Source organism: Emericellopsis atlantica (assembly GCF_019669845.1).
Source record: "Emericellopsis atlantica unplaced genomic scaffold F5Z01scaffold_18, whole genome shotgun sequence".
In the NCBI taxonomy this organism is placed as follows: Eukaryota; Fungi; Ascomycota; class Sordariomycetes; order Hypocreales; family Bionectriaceae; genus Emericellopsis; species Emericellopsis atlantica.
This window is the reverse complement of record NW_025764720.1, coordinates 469926-492102: the sequence shown is the minus strand read 5'-3', so window position 1 is coordinate 492102 and position 22177 is coordinate 469926. Positions and strand designations below refer to the sequence as shown.

Below are 22177 nucleotides of genomic sequence, written 5' to 3'. Positions count from 1 at the left end.
GCTTTAATAATAAGGAGGCGGTATATACCGATATCCTTAAGGACGCGAGGGTAAGTATATAATACGCGCGTAGCGCGCTCGCTAGTGAATCGCTAGGTATAAGTTTCTTAGGAGGTTAGTATATAGCGCGTATATAAAATAATAACGGACTTATATCGGAGTTATTATCTTTATTATATCTAATATTAATAACGCGGGCGATAAAATCTAAGAGGTTATTAATAATAGCGATAGCCTTAAGAATAACTTATAAAGTATTTATATTAGGCTAGCGGAAATATAGTAAAAGGTTTTCTTAAAATAGAAAACTAACGAAAAGATAATTATACTTAATATTAATATAATAATAATACTTAAAACCCTAGCTATTTATTTAAGTTAGTATAGAGGATATATAAGGGATATATTAAACTTATTCTTTATATTATAGTAAGCTAAGGTATAGAACGACGCGATTAAGGTATATATATAATAAATATATCTAAAGAGTATAAGTAACGCTTTTATATTAATTCTATAAAGGTACCTATAGGAGCTTATAGCGATAGCTAAGAACCGCGATTTTTTACTTAGCGGTAGGGTAATAAAGGGCTCGCCTTATTAATTATTAGTAAAGATAATATAAAGATAACCTAGGGAGGACTTATATCGGCTTAATGCTTATTAGCCTAATAAAGAGTAATAATAATAATAGCTTACTAGGTAGGTACGATATATATTAGCTATATAACTTCGCTTTAGTATTAATTATCTTATTAATAATAAGGTAGCGGGAATATAATAATAGCGAGATAGGGTAGATTAATCTACAATATTAGTAATACCTTCTAAGAGAATATAAATAATACGTAAAAGCTACGCGCGCTAAAAGAAGTATATATAGATTGTAGCGACTAATAGAGTATAGCGCGTTATATATATAGTTAGTAAGTATACCCTAGCGATATTATAATATAGCCGCGGGCTACTAAAGGTATATATTAATATCGAAAATTAAGGATAAAGAAAAAAAAATATATAGAAGATTAACGGGGGCCGTTATTATTATATATATAAGCGCTTATAAGCTTATCTAATCTTTACTTAATAATAAGCTAAAGTTATTATTACCTTTACTTTCTTTTATAAGGCTCGCGGGCGCGCTCTTTATATATAAATAAGCTATAGGGGTTATTATAAGGTACCGCCGATTTATATAAAGATATAATTATTAAGTAACAAAATATAAAAAGTACTTTTATAGCTAACGGACCTCGTATTTTATATATAACGGACGCGTAGGATAACTAAGGGGATAATTAAAGTAATATTATAACTTTATTAATAATTAATCTTTATTATAAGATAAATTAAAGGCTTTATTACCTCCGCTTACTTTTATAAGGCTTATAGTTATACTCTTAGTATATAAGTAAGCCGTACGTCCCGCTATAAGAAGATATAGAACTATATAGAGTTATATTATTTAAGTAACGAAATTAAGTACGTGCTTTAGTAGCTTTAGGACTATATAATAAGTACGTCATATATATATAAAACGCCTCCGAGGAGGAGGGGGTTAATATTACGGTTTTATTAATATATTAACGGCTAGGTACGAGACCTAGCCTAGACGGCCTAGACTAATTATATACCTTACGAGGATATATAGACTATATAGCGTTTTATTAAAAGAGGAGCCCGCGAACTTTACTTTCCCCTTTTTCTTCCCCCTTTATCGTTAGATAGACTTAATCTAAGTTACTAAGTTATTCTAATAGGGCTTAGCCTATAATACCGCTATATACTTATAGTTAACTATAACTTAGTCGCTTATAGATAATAGTCGACTATAAGTAACTATATATTTATAAGATTAGTATATAGGAAGCCTAGCTTTACTATAGTTAGTCTTTACTAGCTCCTTAGCTATTAATATAATTATTTATATAAGATTTACTATCTCGTATATAGACTATAACCTAACCGCTTAATTAACGACATCTTAGTATACTTAGTTTATAAACCGACTTTAGATCTACCTACCTTATAGCTAGTCTAACCCGAACGTTATATATAAGGTATATCTATATTTATACTATCTAAGGTAATCGCATATGCTAGGCTCTTATATTTATAAATCTTACGAGCGGTATTAATTAAATAATTAAATATAATATTAGTATAATTAAAGAAAGGAGTTAGGATAAGCTTATATATAGGACTAACGGTTAGTTTTAATTAATTCTAAGATAGAATCTCGGGAAGGGAGATATTATATTACGACCCGATATATAACTATATACGCCTCTTATATATACCTTACTTTTTTTTCTAATTATAACTAATATTTAATTATATATAATAGCTTATAACTTTATTACAAGCCTATATATAAGTTAGCTTACGACCTTACTATAAGCTTATATTCTATATATAACTTACTAGCTTATTACGCTCCTATAAGCCCTTATATCTATAATTAATATATAAGAAGCTATACTTTACTATAATTAGTCTTTAATTAGCTCCTTAGTTATTAATATAATTATTTATATAAGATCTATTATCTTATATATAGACTATAACCCGACCGCTTAAGTTAATAATATCCTAGTATACTTAGTTTATAAACTAACTTTAGATCTACTTACCCTATAGCTAGTCTAACCCGAACGTTATACTTAGGTATAATAATAAATAATTTTATCTTTATTAATATATTTAACTTTCTTAGGGCTAGCTTTAGCGAGTAATACTTACGCCGCTACCTATAGTAGCGTCTTTATACTATAGTTAGATCTCGTGAAAAAGAGCCGCTTTTATAAGCGCTAGACGGCCTTAAGATATTATTTTAATATATTAAAAGATATTATTATTAATTAGCTTATATAAAACTATATAATATAATAAGAATAAGCGTCGATATAATTATAAATCTAAAAGCCGACTTTCTTAAGCTTTTTATAGCTATCGAGGGACTATAAGAAGTTCGGTCCGGTGTAACGGTTACGCCTAACCGTTGCGCCATGGGCAAAAGATCAGGCATTGATCGAATGACGAGCGATTAATACAGGCGTAATAGCTGCTTATAGGGGGTTACGAGGGACCAGGTCGTAATATCCGGGCACGCGAAAGTTACCTCTTTACTTAAAGTTATTATTATAGCGGCTAGCGACTTCCTCTAAAAATATAGCCCGATAAATATTATATAGATAGCGCTATAAAACTATAATTTACCCTTTCTAATAAAGATATTAATATAATAAGCCTTTATTAAAGCCTAAGACCGCGCCGCTCCTCTAGAGGTCTTAGTAAAGGAATTCGATAGCGTTATCGAGCCTCCTTTATTATTCTTTAATAATCCTAACCCGGCGTTTTATATTATATTATTAGTAAACTTTCTTTATAGCCGAGTGGTAGGCGTAAAAGCTTTCTTAATAAAGCTCCTATAGAATCGATATATTAGATAGCCCGAATTTAAAAAAAAAGTATTTAATCTAATCGATTAAGGCGTCCGAGATACCTAGCGCTTAATATCTTATATCTAAGCCCTATGCTTTTAGCTAGTATAATAAGGTCTATTTACTAATAATAAGATTATTAATTTCTTATAGCTATAAATTAGTATCTTAAGAAGATTATTAATTAAGGTATTTAAGAAATTCTAGCTATAAATATAGTTCGAAGATAGTTAGGGTCTAATAAGTTACTAAATAAAAGGTAGTCTATAATACTAGCGCTCTTCTAAGCGTAATTTTTAATATAATATTCTTACCGTTATTAACGAGCGTATTATTTAGAAATTTAAGAATCTAAGTTACTAAGAGGCTCTTATTATATATATTTAAAATTAAGGCTTAATAATCTTCGATATTTATTCGTAGCGGTATATTGAAAAGTATATAGGTTATAAAATATAGGAGGGGCCACCGGTGTAGTGTCGTTATACTACGGGGGTTAATACCGTTGGCACCTTGTGATCTATTATGTGTTAGGCCTAGTGACTGTTAGGCTAGTCACTGCCCTAATTAGTTAGGCTCTACATTCAGCCTATAGCTACCCTTAAAAGGTAGTATCTTCGCGGTATCGCGTTCTTCCTTCTTTTCATAGCATTAGTATCTTCTTTAGATAGAGAATATTATCTCTTGCTCTTCTTCTAATCTATTGATTATTATATAATCTAATATCCCGCCGTACATGGGCGTTTTATAGGCGGAGTGTTACGACCTAATATACGACCGCATGCGCCGCTATACGGCTCGCACGTGACATAACGCATAACCCACTCTTTTTTACTAATTACTTAGGATTATCTATAAAACACTATAATCCGGATTATCGCACTTATCTTATAAGCCCTATAATCTACGAGTATTATTTGCTTCGTATAATAATCCCCTTAGTATATAGGAAGCCTAGCTTTACTATAATTAGTCTTTACCTAGCTCCTTAGCTATTAATACGATTGTTTACGTAAGATCTACTATCTCGTATATAGACTATAACCCGACCGCTTAAGTTAACGATATCTTAGTATACTTAGTTCATAAACTAACTTTAGATCTACCTACCCTATAGCTAGTCTAACCCGAACGTTATACGGAGCTACCCACGTTAGGACCTAAACCGTAATACCTAATGTCTTAACGGGTTAGTAAGCGTAAAGTTAGCTTAGTACTTGGATCTTTTGTATTGTACTTGATAGGTATTAAATCTAGGTTATTCCACTATATACGACTATACCTAGTGGAAAATACGGGATCCCGTCTAGTTCTTCTATTCCATATAATACCTTCTAATACTAAAGGTCGATTCTTCTAAGTTTAGAACCCGCGATAACTAAGAATAAATATTAATAAACTTAGGTATAAAGCTATCCTTATATACCTACATTTATTGATTTTATCGTTGATTTTAGATCTACTTAGTTTTAAATAATATATTAGAATATTTTATACTTAATCTTTAGTACTTCTACCTTATCCTTACTATATGTTAATTTTGAATTATAAGAAACGCGACTCTCGTCGCTCGGAGGACGAGAAGGCTGTGCATTACCGCGAGGCAGCGCAAGCACTTTTTGAACAACAGGTCGTGATGTGCGCCCCGCTCACGGATATGGAAGATCCGAGAGCCGCTGCTAAAGAGATGCTGGTCTTCTTGCGCCCACGTTACGAGACGGTCACAACGGATGAGATTGCCGCCATATAACTCGCGGAGATCGGCGGACCGCGGGGTCTCAATACACTTTCGAGACACTGGTACATACTGACTTATGAGTATTAATACGATAGAAGTGTTATTCTACCGGACGATATCGCTATACCTCGCTCCACCGTTATTCAAATATCCTCGGAGCAGATATAACGTCTTCTAGATCTCTGCTTTGTCTCCATGTTTGAGTCAGTCAGTTCTGGCAAAAGTGTAAAGTTGATGGTCTGGGTCTGCGATCTTTCCGTCCTCCATAATCGAAATAAAGTTTGTCACGGTACCCTTGTGCTTAAGACAAGGTAGCAGCTGGCCCCCATGATTGTTGGGCGGGCAGTATTTCTCATCATTTTGCAGCCGCGATAGCAGCGAAGTGTGTAGCAGCGCATCGCGCGGGATGTCACGAGTAGAGCCCTTGTTGAGCGGGAAACGGACATTCACCCACTTCTCACGCTCGAGCTCCCATCGCTTGATGATGGGCAGGAATTCTGTTTGCCCAAGTCAGCTCTGGGTTCCCGCCAGCTGCAGCGCGGCGCACTGTGCAACAGGGCCAGGACTACACATACCCATCAGCTTCCACAGAAGAACGGTGAACATCCCCGTGCCAGTGCCAAAAGAGAGAGAGTCATGGATGAGACCCGACAACGCCTGCCTCTTCTTCTCCTGAAAAGCTCTTTTGAAACCATGGACGCTGGTACACCACTTGAGTGCTGCCGAGGGTTCTTCTTCGCCCAGCAGCTCGAGTTCGCGGATCATCCAGGCGAGCGGAATGTCGCTCATCTGGAAAAGGTCCAAGCGGACATCTCTGGTAGCCGCCTTGGCCTTGCGTGTTGTGAAGATGCTCTTAACACGCTGCCACCACGACATGCCTTGCCTGTTGCTTGTGTCCAGTGGGTTGTTCTCAGCCGCGGGCCAGCCACCTCCGACGTCGCCGTGGCAGCCAGGGAACCAGACCTCCTTTATATCCTCGTCGTTCTGCGTCACGCAGCTCGTGTCCTGTGTCATGAGAGCAGCCTTGAACTTCACTCGTCGCTCGTCGACTGCAACAGCATGACGGACATGGTGCGCTGTACCCTTCACCGGCTGCGGAATCGGCGCACTACGCTCCAGAACTGCGACCGAGTTCACACAGTCCCAGATTCCGAGGAAGTAGACCTTGATGTTGCTCGCCTCCATGACTCCGTCATTATCTGTAAACTCCTTCCGGCAAAAGGTGCGGCTGAAAGCTGCAATCTTATCTAGGGCAAGCTCGAAGCCTTGGCCGTGGTGATGCTCAAGGGTGTCGCTCTGTCTAGTCTGCTCATCAACGTCAATGTCTTTATTCCGTTGTGTTCCGGACGATGCCTTAACAAAATCCTCGGTCTCGCCTGCCAAGTAGCGTTGGTAGAGACGGTAGGCAAAAGGCACCATCTCCTCATTGCCCTTGCAAAGCAGTCCCACGGTGTGGATCATGCGTGCGAGAAACCGGGCAGTGAAAGCACCCCGACTAAACCCGAACATGTAGATCTTGGCGCCCTTGAGGCCAAAGTGTGAGCAGGATGGCTTTGGCAGTCACATCGTTTGGGAAGGCAACTCTTACAGAGACGTAGTAACGCATCAGAAAGCGGTATCCGGCCATGACATGGTGGTCAAAAGTCGTTCCGATTGCCTGATCAATTGTCTGCGAGATGGAGCTTTGTATCTCACCGATCTTCGTCTTGTGCACAGATTTCTCATCGACGTCATACGTCCCAATACCGGCTAGGAAGGCTGTGAGTGACAGCGCAAACGGCACGGAGAGCTGAGAGGAACCCACTTTGATAGTAATGGAACTGGCCAGGTTCGTTACGCTCCAGCTTGTTCAGAATCTTGACGACATTCGTGTCCGCGTTGGAACCACTGAACGAATTGCCAGTACCGTCGAAGCAGAGGACGAGTTTTTTGGGGCCTGCCTGTCTGGCCCCAGTCTCAACGAAGGCGGGCATGGTGATGGGTATGATCGGATGCGAGAAGCTTCGAGGCTCACGTCAAGAACAAACTGCTACGGAGCTATGTCTTCCGTAGTGCGCGCCTGATCTGGCTAGGAGAGCAACCTTTTTATATCTTTGAAACGAGTGCCATAGCAGCTAACCCTGGCGGGGAGGAGAGCCCTTCCTCTACCAAATCCGTTGCGTCTGGAGCACTAAATCGCTACATCGTAATCGTGCGGTGAAAGTACCGGTATGTATCTTCAGCAAACCAGCCGTCAAAGGGTCGCAGTCTACCCAGATGCAGCTGGTACTTCCGGTCTCACTTCCCGTTCGCAGTTGCGGCTCAGCTAGTTTTCCCGCATGAGCTTTACTGGTTTAAGAAGTGGCGGGGGATATTTGCTGCATTCGCACATTCAGCTGGGGAGTGGGCACTTATCGAATTCTCCGGATCAAAAAGACCTAAGACATGCACATGCGATATCTTTTTTGCAATCCGTTGGCTCTTCTTTCCTCAAGTGTCTTAAGCTCCCTGCATGATGACGAAGTGACGTCTGCCGTTGCGGGCATCATTCCATCTCATGGCTGAACACGAGCCACCAATCCGAATTCTTCACTCGTGCGAAGAGCCAAACTGCATGTAACCAACATTCCGCATTTTGTTGGGGCCCGCAAGGTGCGGCTTGCGTACGAACCCTGGTCTCTTATCTCCTAGAGTGTCTTAAGGGAGCTGATCGTCAAATGACCCACAGCCCCCGGGTTGTTAAAGAGCTACATAGTTTCTAACACAAACACAACTAGAATGAGTTATAGCTTTTCGCTTTATAGCTACCTTACCTCTCGGCAATGCTGTTTGAGCTTCGATAGCAGACATGATTCCGAAACGTTCTTCTTCTAGTGATAGCGACGACCTAACCCTCCAAATTTCTGAGATCGGCTATTAGAGGAGTTGGGGATAGCCTCAACCTCGCGTAACGCTGAAGTGCTACACGATTTGTGGTAATACGAAATATAGCTCTAAGATGGCAGGTATCTCCAATACTAGCCAATCCTGCAGATATGTTAAGTACCTCGGATGCGAGTTTGATTGATTGGCCAGAACCCTCTGTGGTCCGCGGACGGCTCCCATACGACACTCCAGGAGATTGCACGTTATGCTTTTTGACTGCTAGGATAATCAGCAGGGGTTCTAAGCACACTCTTTCCCTGTGACGGATGATATGTCACTTATCTGAGACGTTCTAACTAGCCAAAGCCCAATGGGCATCTAAGGAAACCCAATGAGGTGGCACATGATATAAATGAGACATATTCGTATTAGGCGCACCGTCGCACCTACGTGATAGAGCTAGTGTAATGCGAGAGAAGAGAGAAGAGTCATTGGTTGTCGTTTGTTTATTCTACCCTCACGTCCCCATTCTCCTGCGTATTCAGCTATGAGCTAGACGCATGATTCTCCCTGAACTTGCCAGAAACAGCCATGATCTGATGGGAAGTGAGGAGAACTTGACCTGAATAGCTTTATCGATGAGAAGGCGGCGGCCGGAAAGTGAACCCGAAGCCGCGATCCTGTACATTAAGAACATAAAGAAACCGGCCTTTTGATGTACCTCGGGGTCTCGATGGCATGGCAACGGACGTCGAGAGTAGTTGATCGCGCCTTGGGTATGGCTATAAAAACCCGTTAACCGGGATCTCAACAACGGCTCACACGACCATCCCTTTTCAGACTTCTCTCACTCGGACAAGCTCGAACCCAATATTCTACGGAGTTATGTCTACCACGAACAAGTTTCAGGCCGGTGAATCATACGGTGAAGCGCGGAAGAAATCATCCTCAAGCTTTCTGTCGGACCCCGTTCGGGTTGCATCTGACCTCTTCAAGGACTATGCTACCCTTCGGAGCGAGGCGTCCCTAACGGAGGTGGTTGGTCTTATCAAAGGTATCATGAATGAAGGTGAGCCGATTGATGACAAAAAAGGGTATTGAAAGTTGCCAACCGGGAAGCGCTGTCCAAGTCTAACGGGCCAACAGGACACCGGAGCTTTTGACCGGTATTCTGGCTGCTCTACCGTCCGACTCGGAGACTAGGTTCTACCTCACAAGCAAGCTTATTGACACGCTGTGGGGTTTTCTACAGCATCCACCTTTAACATACGTCGGAGGCGATGTCAAGTATGAGGTTGTCAATTCCAAGGAAAAGGGTGGAAATCCTACCCCCAAGGTTTATGACACCATCGAGTTCACAGCCCCCGGCAGTGATATACGACTTCGCGAGCAGGTCCCCCAAGCTCCAGATGGGCTTCATCAGTACCGCATGCCCGATGGAAGCTTCAACAATATCCTTGAGCCTAACCTGGGTAAGGCGGGAACGCCTTACGCCAAGACCGTCAAGTCTACAAAGCGGCTCCATGGTGTGCGACCAGACGCAAGCTTGCTTTTTGATCTCTTGATGGCCCGTGAAGAGGACGACTCCAAAGAAAACGAGGCGGGTCTCTCGTCTATGCTTTTCTATCATGCGTCCATTATCATCCATGATATCTTTCGAACTCGACGCACAGATATGAACAAGTCCGACACCTCATCGTACCTTGACTTGGCACCGCTCTATGGCTCCTCTCTCACGGATCAACTGGAGATTCGCACCATGGTGGAAGGTAAACTCAAGCCTGACACCTTTCACGAGAAACGTCTGCTTGGACAACCTGCGGGCGTCAACGTCATGCTGGTTCTCTACAGCCGTTTCCACAACTACGTTGCAGATATTCTGCTCAAGATCAACGAGAATGGGCGTTTCACACTGGCATGCACCAGCGATGCGAGCCCAGAAGATCAGGCCAAGGCAAAGGCCAAGCAGGACCATGACCTCTTCAACACAGCTCGCCTGATCGTCGGCGGAATGTACATCAACATCTGCTTGCACGACTATCTGCGCGCCGCGACGAATACGCATCATTCAGACAGTGACTGGACACTTGACCCACGCATTGAGATCGGAAAACAGTATGATGGCGAAGGCGTTCCCCGTGGTGTTGGCAACCAGGTCAGCGTCGAGTTCAACCTACTTTACCGTTTCCACTCGTGCATTTCGAAAAAGGACGAGCGTTGGATGAATGATTTCTTTCTCAAGCTCTTCCCGGGTCGCAAAGCTGATGATTTAGAAAACATCAGCTGGCACGAACTCGGAGCAGCCCTCGTGGACTTCGAAAAGAAAATCCCGAAAGACCCCTCCGCTCGCACATTCGCTGGTCTGGAGCGACAGGCAGACAACACCTTCAAGGACGAGGACCTCGCTCGGATACTCAAAGAGGCCATGGACGACCCTGCCGGCGCCTTCGGTGCCCGCAGAGTGCCTAAAGCTCTCAAGATCGTAGAGGTCCAAGGTATTCTCCAGGCCCGCAAGTGGCAGGTTGCGTCCCTCAATGAATTTCGCGACTTCTTTGGGCTTAAGAGGCACGAAAAGTTCGCGGACATCAATAAAGACCCTGATATTGCCCATATCTTGGAAAAGCTGTACACAGACCCCGACATGGTTGAGCTCTATCCTGGACTTATGCTTGAAGATATCAAGCCTGCGCGCAACGCTGGCAGTGGCCTCTGCCCGCCGTTTACGGCCGGACGGGCCGTTCTCGCTGATGCCATCACCCTCGTGCGCTCCGACAGGTTCTACACTATCGACTACAACGTTGCGACGCTGACAAACTGGGGCCACAATGAGGTACAACAGGACTACAAGACCCTCGGTGGGTCGATGCTGTACAAGCTCATCCAACGCGGCCTTCCCGGCTGGTTCCCGTTCAATTCGGTCGCCGTCATGCAACCCATGTACACGAAAAAGATGAATGAGACAATTGCCAAGGAGATTGGCACCATCAAGCAGTATACGCTGGACGACCCGAGGCCGCCGCGCAAGCGTGTTGTCCTCACCACTGCGGCTGCCATCAAGCAGGTACTGGGTAACACCAAGCAATTCGTGGTACCCTGGCTCTCGGGTTTAAACAATGTCTTCCCTGGAGAAAAAGACTTCAGTTGGTTCATGCTGGCTGGTGATGAACCTCGCAACTTTGCCCATCGTGCCAGTTTCAGCAAGGCAATGGGCAAGGTGGAGAATTTGCACGGCGCAGTGCACAATTTCGTCCAGAATATCGGGAAACAGATCATCGACCAGGAGACATTTCAGCTCAAGGAGGGCCTCAATCAGATTGATCTGATTCGGGATGTGGCCATTCCGCTCAATGCGCGCCTGCTCGCTGATCTATTCTATCTAGACATGCGCAGCGACGAGAACCCGACAGGCAGCCTCAGCTCTACCGAGCTCTATCGACACCTCATCAACCTTAGAATCTGGTGCATCAACAATGATGATCCTGCTCAGGCTTGGAATCGTCGACGTCGTGCGCAAGAAGGTGCCAAGGTCATGACCAAGTCTACCCGCCAGCTCGTTGACGAGGTGGTTCTGAACCGCGGCTATGGCTTTGGCATTACCAACGCCCTTTCTCACGTGGCGTCGCGGAGGGCTTATCTCAAGAAGGGTTCACTACGTTCATGCGGGTACCAGCTAGCCGAACAGTTGCTTGCTCAGGGCAGCTCGTCCGAGCGTGCGACCGATGAGCTATACCTGTCGGCTTTTGCAGGCGTCGGGGTGCCGGTCACTCTGGTTAGTCTTTGTCTCCTCACCATGCATCCGTGGTAAATGGTTCAACTGACATCGGCTTGTCTTTTTTTTTTAGTTCTACGAAGTCATGGAGTACTTCCTACGCCCCGAAAACGCGGCTATTTGGGCCGAGGTCCAAGTCCTCGCGAAGAATGGCGCCCACGACTTACTTCACGAATATGTCAAAGAAGCGCAGCGTCTGACAAGCACGCAGCGCAACCTAAGAGTCGCGACGCAGCCAGCTGAGCTCGAGGGAAAGTCTGTCGAGCCGGGTAACATTGTAATAATGCTACTTGTAAGTTCGCCGCAGCTCATTTGTCTAGAGGTTCCATGTCAGCTGATTGTGGCGTAGGGAGAGGCCGGGCGTGATCCTAGAGAGGTTTCCGACCACGCCAAGTTCAATCCGAAACGTGGATCAGATGGTATCCGAGCGTATGGCTATGGCCAGCACGGCTGTCTTGGCAAAGAGGTATCGGACGCTTTTGTGACTGGCCTGGTCCAGCTTGTGGCCGATCTTAAACAGCTGCGACCTGCTCCCGGCCAGATGGGCCGGGTGAAGACGATCAATCTTCCCACAGGCAAAGCGTATCTCAACGACAGCTGGTCGTACCTTGCTTTTGATGCCAGCAGTAAGATATTCCCTCTCTACTAAAGGTTTCCTTTACAAGTTATGCAAGAAATTCTAACCATTCCCGACAGCCTGGAAGGTACATTTCAATGGCCATGGACAAGGTAATTATGAAGGAAACCGCGAGCCTACAGACCCTATCGATATTCAGCAGCATTACTATAGTCTCCTCAAGCGGAAGGGGGGCTCTTGAAAGGACACACTGGATTGCGGTTGGGGGTTAGCTACTAGCTTGCAACCGTTAGACGGCAATGCATTACGTCTCAATAGAGCTACTAGTACCGCACAGAAGAAGATAATAGCAATAACGAAATTTCCATTTAATACGCCTTGTCGTGCTGCAAATATAGATCCCATTCTCTTCTCTACGTTTCTGAAGACTCTTGCTACGCCTCCCATCCATATAAGCGTTGCCATGTCATTAGAAAACTCCAGGAGGCATATACTGCTAAGCAGGACGCGTAGCGCTTTACAAACATTACGTCGTAGCTCTAATCATTAGGAACGCCCGCGCCAAAACGACGCCGTCGCAGCCTGCAGGCTACTTTTGTTCCTTCTGTTCTCTCGAGTAGACCTTGGTTGTCTAAAAGGAACATGAAACAGTCCCAGCACACCACTCACAGCAAAACGGCCACAATCGTCAAGGAACAGGTGCCAGTCAGCTTATGGGGTGCGTGACGAAGAAGACGCCCTAGGAAGTCTCGCTGCTTGTCATCTCCGGACCCTTTCTCCTCTGTTCAATAACCGCGTGGTTCGAGAGCCCCTTCATTCCAGATACGGTAATTTTCCCACCACTACAACAGAGAGCCCCTACATGGCATCATTTCAGAGAAGGCTCACATAGGACGAAAATAAGATTCGAAGGAACTATATTATAACGTTCGGGTCTAGGTGTCAGAAACTGGATTCGATGAAGAGAGTGAGAAGGTGCATAAGGTGGGAGAGTACGCTGCTAGGTCGCTGCGAGTTCGGGGCGACTGGTGACTATATTAATCTCTTGACCTCCCTCGAAGCATCCTATGGCCACGAAAGCCTTTTCCTCTGTGCGCCCCGCTGCATGTGACCCACTCGAGGCTTCCTGTGCCACACCCAGCCACAGGGCCAGCGACCCCAGCCACCTTGTGGCCTGTAACAACCTTGCCATGCGACATGCGTCTGACACCTATGTTCTCCCTTATAGTGAGAAAACTAGTCTTTATAACTAATCTTCTAGAAGGAAGATAGACCTGATAGGTGTTCTTGCCTAGTGTGGCTAGCACCTTGCCGGGTAGCGTTCTAGGGGCTAATTTAGCGCCCTTAACGCGTTGTTTAGGGGGTATTAGAACCTTATAGTCGGCTCTGATAGCCCTAAGAGCCTGAAAGTTTAGGCTATAGGCTTTAGAAGTCTCTAGGTCTTCTAGAAGTAGCTATTTAAGCGTTTTTTCCCTATTGCTCACTATAGTATAGTTAATAAGGCCTGAAATAGCGGGTAAAACGAAGTTCTATAGTGTGATAGTTAGGTCAGACTAGCTATAGAGTAGGTAGATCTAAGGTCGGTTTATAAACTAAGTATACTAGGATATCGTTAACTTAAGCGGTCGTATTATAGTCTATATACGAGATAGTAAATCTTACGTAAATAATTATATTAATAGCTAGGGAGCTAGGTAGAGACTAACTATAGTAAAGCTAAGCTTCCTATATACTAAGGTAATTATTATCCTTAATAATAATTTATTCTACTTATTCGTAGTGATTCGTAATAATCGTAATAATCGTAGGTGCGATTATTCGTATAAGTAATAATCGTGCTATAAATAAGTAGAAAATAATAGGGTATGCCTAGAAGCACGTGAAGGCCGCATATTAGGTCGTAATATATAGGTATAGGGGTAGCTATATATAATATTCGGATTAGACTAGCTATAAGGTAGGTAAATCTAAAGTTAGTTTATAAACTAAGTATATTAAGATATAGTTAACTTAAGCGGTCGGGTTATAGTCTATATACGAGATAATAAATCTTATATAAATAATTATATTAATAACTATTACGACCCGATATACGACCGCATGCGCCTCTTACGTATACCTTATATTTTCTCTTTAATTAACGCAACCACGCATTATATATATAAGGAAACGACTATAGCCGCTATATATCTATAGTCGATTATATTATAAACCCGCCTATAGATAATAGTCGCCTATACGCGATTATATATAATTACTCTAGTATATAAGAAGCCTAGCTTTACTATAGTTAGTCTTTACTAGCTCCTTAATTATTAATATAATTATTTACATAAGATTTACTATCTCGTATATAGATTATAACCCGACCGCTTAAGTTAACGATATCTTAGTATACTTAGTTTATAAACTAACTTTAGATCTACCTACCTTATAGCTAGTCTAACCCGAACGTTATATATTAATAGCTTTTATTTAATATACTTATTAAAGAGTAATACTCTTCTAGGCGCAGGGTAAGTGAATCGCGATAATCTAGGAATCCCTTTAGTAAAGGAAGAAAGCGACCGATTTAGCAATCTTCTCTTTAGGGTAGGTAAGATATAGGTAAAGAACTTAGTAAATAAATAACTTAATTTAGAACTATCTAGTAGTGAACAAAGGCTTATATTTATAGGCGTGAGGGCGCTATAATACCCTATAAAAGAGTAGGTTAAACCGAACTTAATAAAAGGTTATAGAAAGTCTAATTTATAATAGCGAGTGTGGTAGTACTAGCCTTCGAATATTATAGAGGGCAATAGAAGCACTATATTTATAAGCGCTATGGACCCCTATAATAGGTCTTAGATAGATCCCTGTAAGGGTTCTATAAGAGGGCCTCGTAAGGCACCTAATTAAGGAATTAGTCCCTTATTTTTAACACCCCCTCTATGCCTAAGAGCCCTCTAAGGGTTCTGTGGTAGGGTCTTTAGTAAGAATAACTAGGCCTAATAGCGCTAGAAATTGCTACTGCAAGGGGGCTGTTAGGGCCTTTGTTAGGCTATTAGCTAGCATAGCCTTAGTATTAATATAGGCTAGCTTTAGCAGCCCTTTTAGCACTTATTCCCTATTATAGTGGAACTTTAGAAGGGTGTGCTTTATGCGGGCGTGTAAGGTCGGGTTATAGGCGTTACTTATAGCGCCTTAGTTATTATAGAAGACCTGAATAGGGGTTATAAAGGGCTGTTTTAGCTCCTTATAGAGCCCCTATAGCCACTGTAGCTCTCGAATTACTTCTGTAAGGCTATCGGATTCAGCCTCTAGCGTTAAGAGTGCTATAGTAGTAGCCTTCTTAGCCTTCTAACTCACAGGGCCTTAAGTGTGACGTTTGGGTCAGACTAACTACAGGGTAGGTAGATCTAAGGTCGGTTTATGAACTAAGTATACTAGGATATCGTTAACTTAAGCGGTCGGGTTATAGTCTATATACGAGATAGTAGATCTTACGTAGATAATTATATTAATAGCTAGGGAGCTAGGTAAAGACTAACTATAGTAAAGCTAGGCTTCCTATATACTAAGGTAATTATTATTCTTAATAATAATCTATTTAGCTTATTCGTAGTAATTCGTAGTAATCGTAATAATCGTAAGTATAATTATTCGTGTAAGTAATAATTATATTATAAATAGGTAAAAAAGAGTAAGGTATGCCTAGAGGTACGTAAAGGCCGTATATTAGGTCGTAATATAATACCCCTCCTTCCGAGATCTTATCCCTAAGATTATTTATTACGCGCCTTTCCCCGATTTATTAGTCTTAGTGAGTTTTCTCTTTTTTAACTTCCTCGCTATATCCGGCCGTGTCGCTAAGCGTGCGTAGAAATTATCTTCCGACGCTAAAGAGCGTAAGATCCGTCTTCTTAAAACTATTTTCGTATACTCTATCGAAATACTTACTTACTCTAACTATAAGCGTCGCGGCCTAAAAACTTATTAGGTTTCTACCGATAATTCCTCTCGTTATACTAAGTACGTCCGTTTAAATCGCTTAGCCTGCGATATTAATAGGGTTTCTACCTCGTAGCTTCGTAAGATCGCCGAATAATATTAGAAACTTAAGACCGAGCTTAAACGGGCGGAGGAGAAAGTCCTATACCTCCGAAAATAAAAGAAACTATAGTTTAAGAAGATAATAAGAGCTATATCTCGTGGTATCGATAGTATTGTGACGTTCGGGTTAGACTAGCTATAGGGTAGGTAGATCTAAGGTCGGTTTATAAACTAAGTATACTAGGATATCGCCGACTTAAGCGGTCGGGTTATAGTCTATGTGCGAGATAGTAGATCTTACGTAGATAATTATATTAATAGCTAGGTAAAGACTAACTATAGTAAAGCTAGGCTTCCTATATACTAGGGTGATTATTATTCCTAATAATAATCTATTTAGCTTATTCGTAGTAATTCGTAGTAATCGTAATAATCGTAGGTACGATTATTCGTATAAGTAATAATTATACTATAAATAGGTAAAAAAGAGTAAGGTATACCTAGAGGCACGTAAAGGCCGTATATTAGGTCGTAATATAATACCCCTCCTTTCGAGATCTTATCCCTAAGATTATTTATTACGCGCCTTTCCCCGACCTATTAGTCCTAGTAAGTTTTCTCTCTTTTAACTTCCTCGCTATATCCGGCCGTGTCGCTAAGCATATATAGAAATCGTCTTCCGACGCTAAAGAGCATAAGATCCGTCTTCTTAAAACTATTTTCGTATATTCCGTCGAAATACTTACTTACTCTAATTATAAATATCGCGGCCTAAAAACTTATTAGGTTTCTGCCGATAATTCCTCTCGTTATACTAAGTACGTTTATTTAAATCGCTTAGCCTATGACGTTAGTAGGGTTTCTACCTCGTAGCTTCGTAAGATCGCCGAATAATATTAGAAACTCGAGACCGAACTTAAACGAGCGGAGGAGAAAGTCCTGCGCCTCCGAAAATAAAAGAAACTATAGTTTGAGAAGATAATAAGAGCTATATCTCGTGGTATTAATAGCGTGGAGGAGCTAGAACGCGTAGAGCGGGAGGAGGCTAAGCGCGAGTAAAGGCGGTTAGAAATATCGGGTTCCTCCGCTAGTCGCTCCTCTACTAAGAACTTCCTAGAGCCTAACTTTATATAGGCGTGGGATATTATATACGAGGACGTGCCGCTCGATCCTTCGATCTTAGCGGATTTTAGTTTAGCTAGGTCCGATAGAACTATCGTAATAAGTAGCTATAGTTCGTGAGGTATTTAGCGGGTTCCTATATATTTTCGTTACTTACGTATCCCTTCTATTTAATAAGGTATCTAGTTTCTCCGTTAATTATTTATTTATCGATTATTCGTTCTAGTTCGTAGAGTTCCTCTAGAACTTCCGGTTCGTAGTTTATTTTTACGTTTTATAGTACTTTCTCGAGCAATAAGATATAAAAAACTAAGTATATCCTTATGCTTAAGGGTAGTAAAAGTTTATAGTTAGTATCTAAGATAACTTCGTCGATTTTAAATAGTCTAAGTTTTTTATAGTCGAGCTTTAGTAAGGGTCGAGTTATTATAAAATTTTTACGTAGTAGGTAGACTATATCTCCCCTCCGAAAGATCGGTCTTTTCGATCTTTTCTTATTATAGTATTTCGATATTCGTATACGTACGAATTTAAGCTATCTTTTTATATATTTATATAGTAAGCGTAGTTAGTCTACTTAAAGTATTACTTTTTTAGCAAAAGGTCTATCCCTTAGTATTTTACTACCGAACTCGGGCTCGTATCCGTAGTTCGTATAGAATAGTAAGATTTAAGTTAATTCTATAGGTACGCTATTATAGGCGAGTTAGGCGAGTAGTAACTTCGAGACCTAATCGTCCTATTCGTAGTTAATATAGTACCGTAGGTATTATTCTAGTATCTAGTTTAACCTTTCTATCTATCTATCCGTCTAAGGGTAGTAAGCTATACTAAGCTTATATTTGGTTCCGAGTTAAGTTATTAGAGCTTGCTAGAACTTCGAGGTAAATATCGTTCCTCGATCCGAAATAATTTCTTCCGGAAGGCCGTGGTTAGCCACGATATATTTAAGTACTATATATACGAGTATTTCTATATCTATTGCTTCTTAGTATAGTAGGAAATATCCGAATTTACTTATTCGGTCTATAATAACGAATATACTATTATATTCGACGTTAGATCCTAGTTCCTTTAATTTAGGTAGCTTTATAATATAATCGAAGGCTATTAATTCCTATAGTCTTAAAGGCACTAATAGTAGCTTTAGTTCTCCGTATAGTTTATGCCGTATAGCCTTGCTATATATATAGTCTTTGTATTATCCGACGATACGTGCGACGTTTACTTTAATTCCTTAGTAATCGTACGTTCGTCGTATTCGTTCGAGAGTCTTCCTAACTCCTTAATATCCTACCGTAGGGTGCGTATAAATATTAGTTAAGATTTTATCGCGTAGCGGCGGTAGTATCTAGAGTAATCTATTCCTAGTGGGTCCTTTTCCCGTTTTTATTATATAGTCGTCCGGAACTTCTTTTTCGTGTTTAGATACCTAATCTAGTATTTTATCGTAGTATATAATATCTACTTCGACTCTAAATATAAGGAGGTTAAGTGCTATTTATATATAATTTCCTTCGTTATTTTGTTAAAGTATCTAGCCTTTTGCCTTTTATACTTCGGTATCGTAGTCTAGTTAGCGGCTAAGTGCGTCTACTCTACCGTTTTCCGATCCTTTCCGATAGATAATTTTAATATCGTATTCGGCTAGGAATTTAGCGTATCGTACTTATCGTGAGCTAAGTTCTTATATCGTAGCGAAGTAAGAGATATTTTAGTAATCGGTATAAATCTTAGTCCTAAACTTCGTTCCTAGTATATAATACTTGAATTCTTTAATAGCGGCGATAATTACTAAGAATTCTTTATCGTAGATAGGATAGTTTAGTTCCGCGCCGTGGAGTTTCTTCGAAAAGAAGGCGATTAGTCGTAGGTTACCGTTATCGTCTCGTTAGCTAATCTACGCTCCTATAGCGTAGTCCGATGCGTCTATTTCTAATTCGAGTGGCTTTTCGGGGTTATAGGTTATAAGCATAGTATTAGATATTATACTATCTCGTAACGTTTCGAAAGCCTTCCTTTATTTTTTTCCGAAGTAGAACTCCTTTTTACCCTTCGTGAGTTCTATAAGTAGTACTACGATCTTCGCGAAGTCGCGTATAAAGCGCCGATAGTAGTTTACGAACCCTACGAATACTTATACTTCCTTAAGGTTATTTTCTAGTAGGGGCTATTCCTTAACTATATTAATCTTTGCTTATTCTATTAGGATTTCGTTTAGTCTAATTATATATCCGAGAAAAACGGTCTCTTATATATAAAACGCGCACTTCTCTAGGTTAACTAAGAGGTTCGTATCTTAAAGTATTTTTAGTACCTAATAGACGTGTTCCTTGTATTCTTTAAGGGTCTCCGAGAAGATTAGGATATCGTCTAGATATACTATAACGAAGATATCTAAGTACTCCCTAAGTATATTATTAATTATTCGTTAAAAGGTAGCTAGAGTATTAGTAAGGCCGAATAGTATTACTAAATACTCGAATAGACCGAACTTAGTGCGAAAAGCTATTTTCTATTCGTCTCCTTTTTTTATACGGATTAGGTTATAGGCTCTTTTTAAGTTAAGAGCGGTAAATTAGTTCTTATTATAAAGTCTATCCTTAAGCTCGTTAATAAGCGGTAGGGGTGTCCTGTCTTTAATCGTGATATCGTTAAGCTACCGATAGTCCACGACTAATCGTAGCTTTTTATTTTTCTTTAGTACGAATATAACGGGGTATCCTACTTCCGAGGTAGAGGTTCGAATATAGCCTTTCTTAAGTATTTCGTCGATATATTCTCGTAGTATCTTAAGTTACTTCTAATTAAGGTTATAGAGTTTATAGAATTTAGTCGAGGTTTTAGTTTTAAGATAGATTTCGTAATCTTATTAATTATATTAAGGAATACCCGTTTCGAGGGTTTCCTTAAATAACCTACTATATTTACGATATTCTAGAGGCACGTTCTTTATTCGTTCTTCTTCTATCGTAGGTTTCTTCTTCTTTTCTTCTTATAGGGCTTGGTTTGCTTCGAATATCTTTTATATAATATTAGCGATAATTCGTTTTCCTTATTTATATCGTATACCCGGTTGTAATGCTTTCTCGGTCGATATTACGGCTTTTGCCTACTTCGGCTTGCTTATGTCTTCCTATAAAGATACTCTAGAGGCTAAGTCGTCGCGAATATTCGCTTTCTTCTAGCTAAATAGTAATTATCGCGTTATCGTGTCTATCCACGCTAACTAGCTAGTGCGCTAATCGACTACCGGATTACTTCTTATTAACTATAGGTAACCTAGTATTATATTATATTTATATAAGTCTATAATATCGAAGACGATTATCTTATAGTATCCTTATATCGCTACGTTAAGATAATCGGTCTCGCGGTCGATAGTCCTATTATTATAATTAAAGCTTTATCCTTCGACGTTAAAAAGCTTATATAATCGAGCCTTATAATTCTATAGTAGCGTGTATTAGTTAACTACCGCTAGTAAGATATAGTTTCCTATTGCCTTATTATCTAATAATACTCGTAGGCAATATCCGTTAATCTAGACTTCTAAAACCGTTTTCTATCCTCTATTTGTCTCTACGGAGCAGAGGGTCTTTAGGTTTTCTTCGTCGTCTTATGCCTTTTTTATAAGCGACGTTAATAGTTTTTTAACGGGTAGTATTCTATATCGATAGTATTATCCTTAGGGTCGTATACGTAGCTACTACCGTATAACTCTAGGTATATCGAGGGGTATCGCTTCCCTTCCTCTTCGTATAGGTAATATATATACCCGTAGTAGTAGACTCCGTAGTCTAATATATATCCTTTATAATACTTATATATAATATACTATATATATGCCTTTCCTTACGGAATAAGGTATTCTCGTGCTCCGATCCTATATCGTAGGCGTAGCGTTTCCTTCGCTCTAGTATATCTTTCGCGGTTTGTCTTACCTTAGTTAATATAGTCTTAGTCCGCTTATTCGGTAGGGTCGAATAGTAATCTTATACCGTTAGGGTGCTTCTTATATCCCCTGCACCCTTATCCGTAGTTTAAGGTATATTCCTTACTCTTGCCTATCTTAATGCCGAGCAATGCTTTTGCGGTATTCTCGTGTTATCGGAGCTCTTCTATCTCTTTTTATTCCCTAGTCCTATGCTAATCGAATACCTTTACTTTAGCGTGTCGTGGGTAGTCTACTAATTAGTATCTACGCTATATCTTTTAGTCTCGTGCGTATACTTCGGGGTATTACGCTAACTACCTTAGTATTATATATCCTATACTAGATTCTATGTATATATACTCGTAGAACTCCGCTTTATATTTTTCGTATAAGTCGTCGATAACGCGGGTAGCTAGTCCCTTAATTAGGTAAACTTAATACTTTCTTTTATTAAGTATATATATTTTGCAAAAGTAGTATATATAAGAAATTTATAAGAGTTCGTAGTATTTTAGTATATCTAGGTATATACGTGGGTCGTCTCCTAAGATTATTCTTCGGTCCTTTACTTAATTAATTCCTTTGTTTAGCGTTTAAGCGGGGATAACTATCTAGAGATCTTCCCCTTGCGGTAGAGGGTCGTACCGATCTATCGCTACCTTTATTTATTCTCGTGGGGTTGCTCGTCCGTATAATAGGTTAGTCTCGAGTA

The 22177-nt window shown here is 40.8% G+C and overlaps 3 protein-coding genes across 3 annotated transcripts; 2 read left to right on the top strand and 1 right to left on the bottom strand.

The window, feature by feature from the left end:
• Window positions 1-5045: 5045 nt before the first annotated feature.
• On the bottom strand, window positions 5046-7486 carry F5Z01DRAFT_659185 (uncharacterized protein). The gene is made up of 4 exons (XM_046263754.1): window positions 6986-7486; window positions 6770-6930; window positions 5757-6705; window positions 5046-5678 (listed from the first exon to the last, which is right to left on the bottom strand). The coding sequence occupies exons 1-4, from the start codon at window positions 7152-7154 to the stop codon at window positions 5386-5388; spliced, it is 1572 nt and encodes a 523-aa protein (XP_046117042.1). The 5' UTR covers window positions 7155-7486; the 3' UTR covers window positions 5046-5385.
• A 1370-nt stretch (window positions 7487-8856) lies between these two features.
• Window positions 8857-9181, top strand: F5Z01DRAFT_175200 (uncharacterized protein). The gene has a single exon (XM_046257938.1). It carries the CDS (start codon window positions 8911-8913, stop codon window positions 9124-9126), a length of 216 nt encoding a protein of 71 aa, XP_046117041.1. The 5' UTR covers window positions 8857-8910; the 3' UTR covers window positions 9127-9181.
• Window positions 9182-9453: 272 nt separating this feature from the next.
• Window positions 9454-12747, top strand: F5Z01DRAFT_659182 (linoleate diol synthase; the record flags this gene model as incomplete). Its single annotated transcript, XM_046263753.1, has 4 exons — window positions 9454-11794; window positions 11868-12086; window positions 12144-12420; window positions 12491-12747. Coding segments are annotated over 4 exons (2959 nt in total), but the record flags the coding sequence as incomplete, so codon positions are not given.
• Window positions 12748-22177: the final 9430 nt, after the last annotated feature.

What these genes read in the sequence shown, in the direction of transcription:
- F5Z01DRAFT_659185 (XM_046263754.1), bottom strand. Translation starts at nt 7,154, where the DNA reads ATGCCCGCCTTCGTTGAGACTGGGGCCAGACAGGCAGGCCCCAAAAAA. An exon ending in CCAGTTCCATTACTATCAAA is followed by an intron (nt 6,931 to 6,985) that starts GTGGGTTCCTCT and finishes CAGCCTTCCTAG; the next exon opens with CCGGTATTGGGACGTATGAC. An exon ending in TCTTCTGTGGAAGCTGATGG is followed by an intron (nt 5,679 to 5,756) that starts GTATGTGTAGTC and finishes TTGGGCAAACAG; the next exon opens with AATTCCTGCCCATCATCAAG.
- F5Z01DRAFT_175200 (XM_046257938.1), top strand. Translation starts at nt 8,911, where the DNA reads ATGTCTACCACGAACAAGTTTCAGGCCGGTGAATCATACGGTGAAGCG.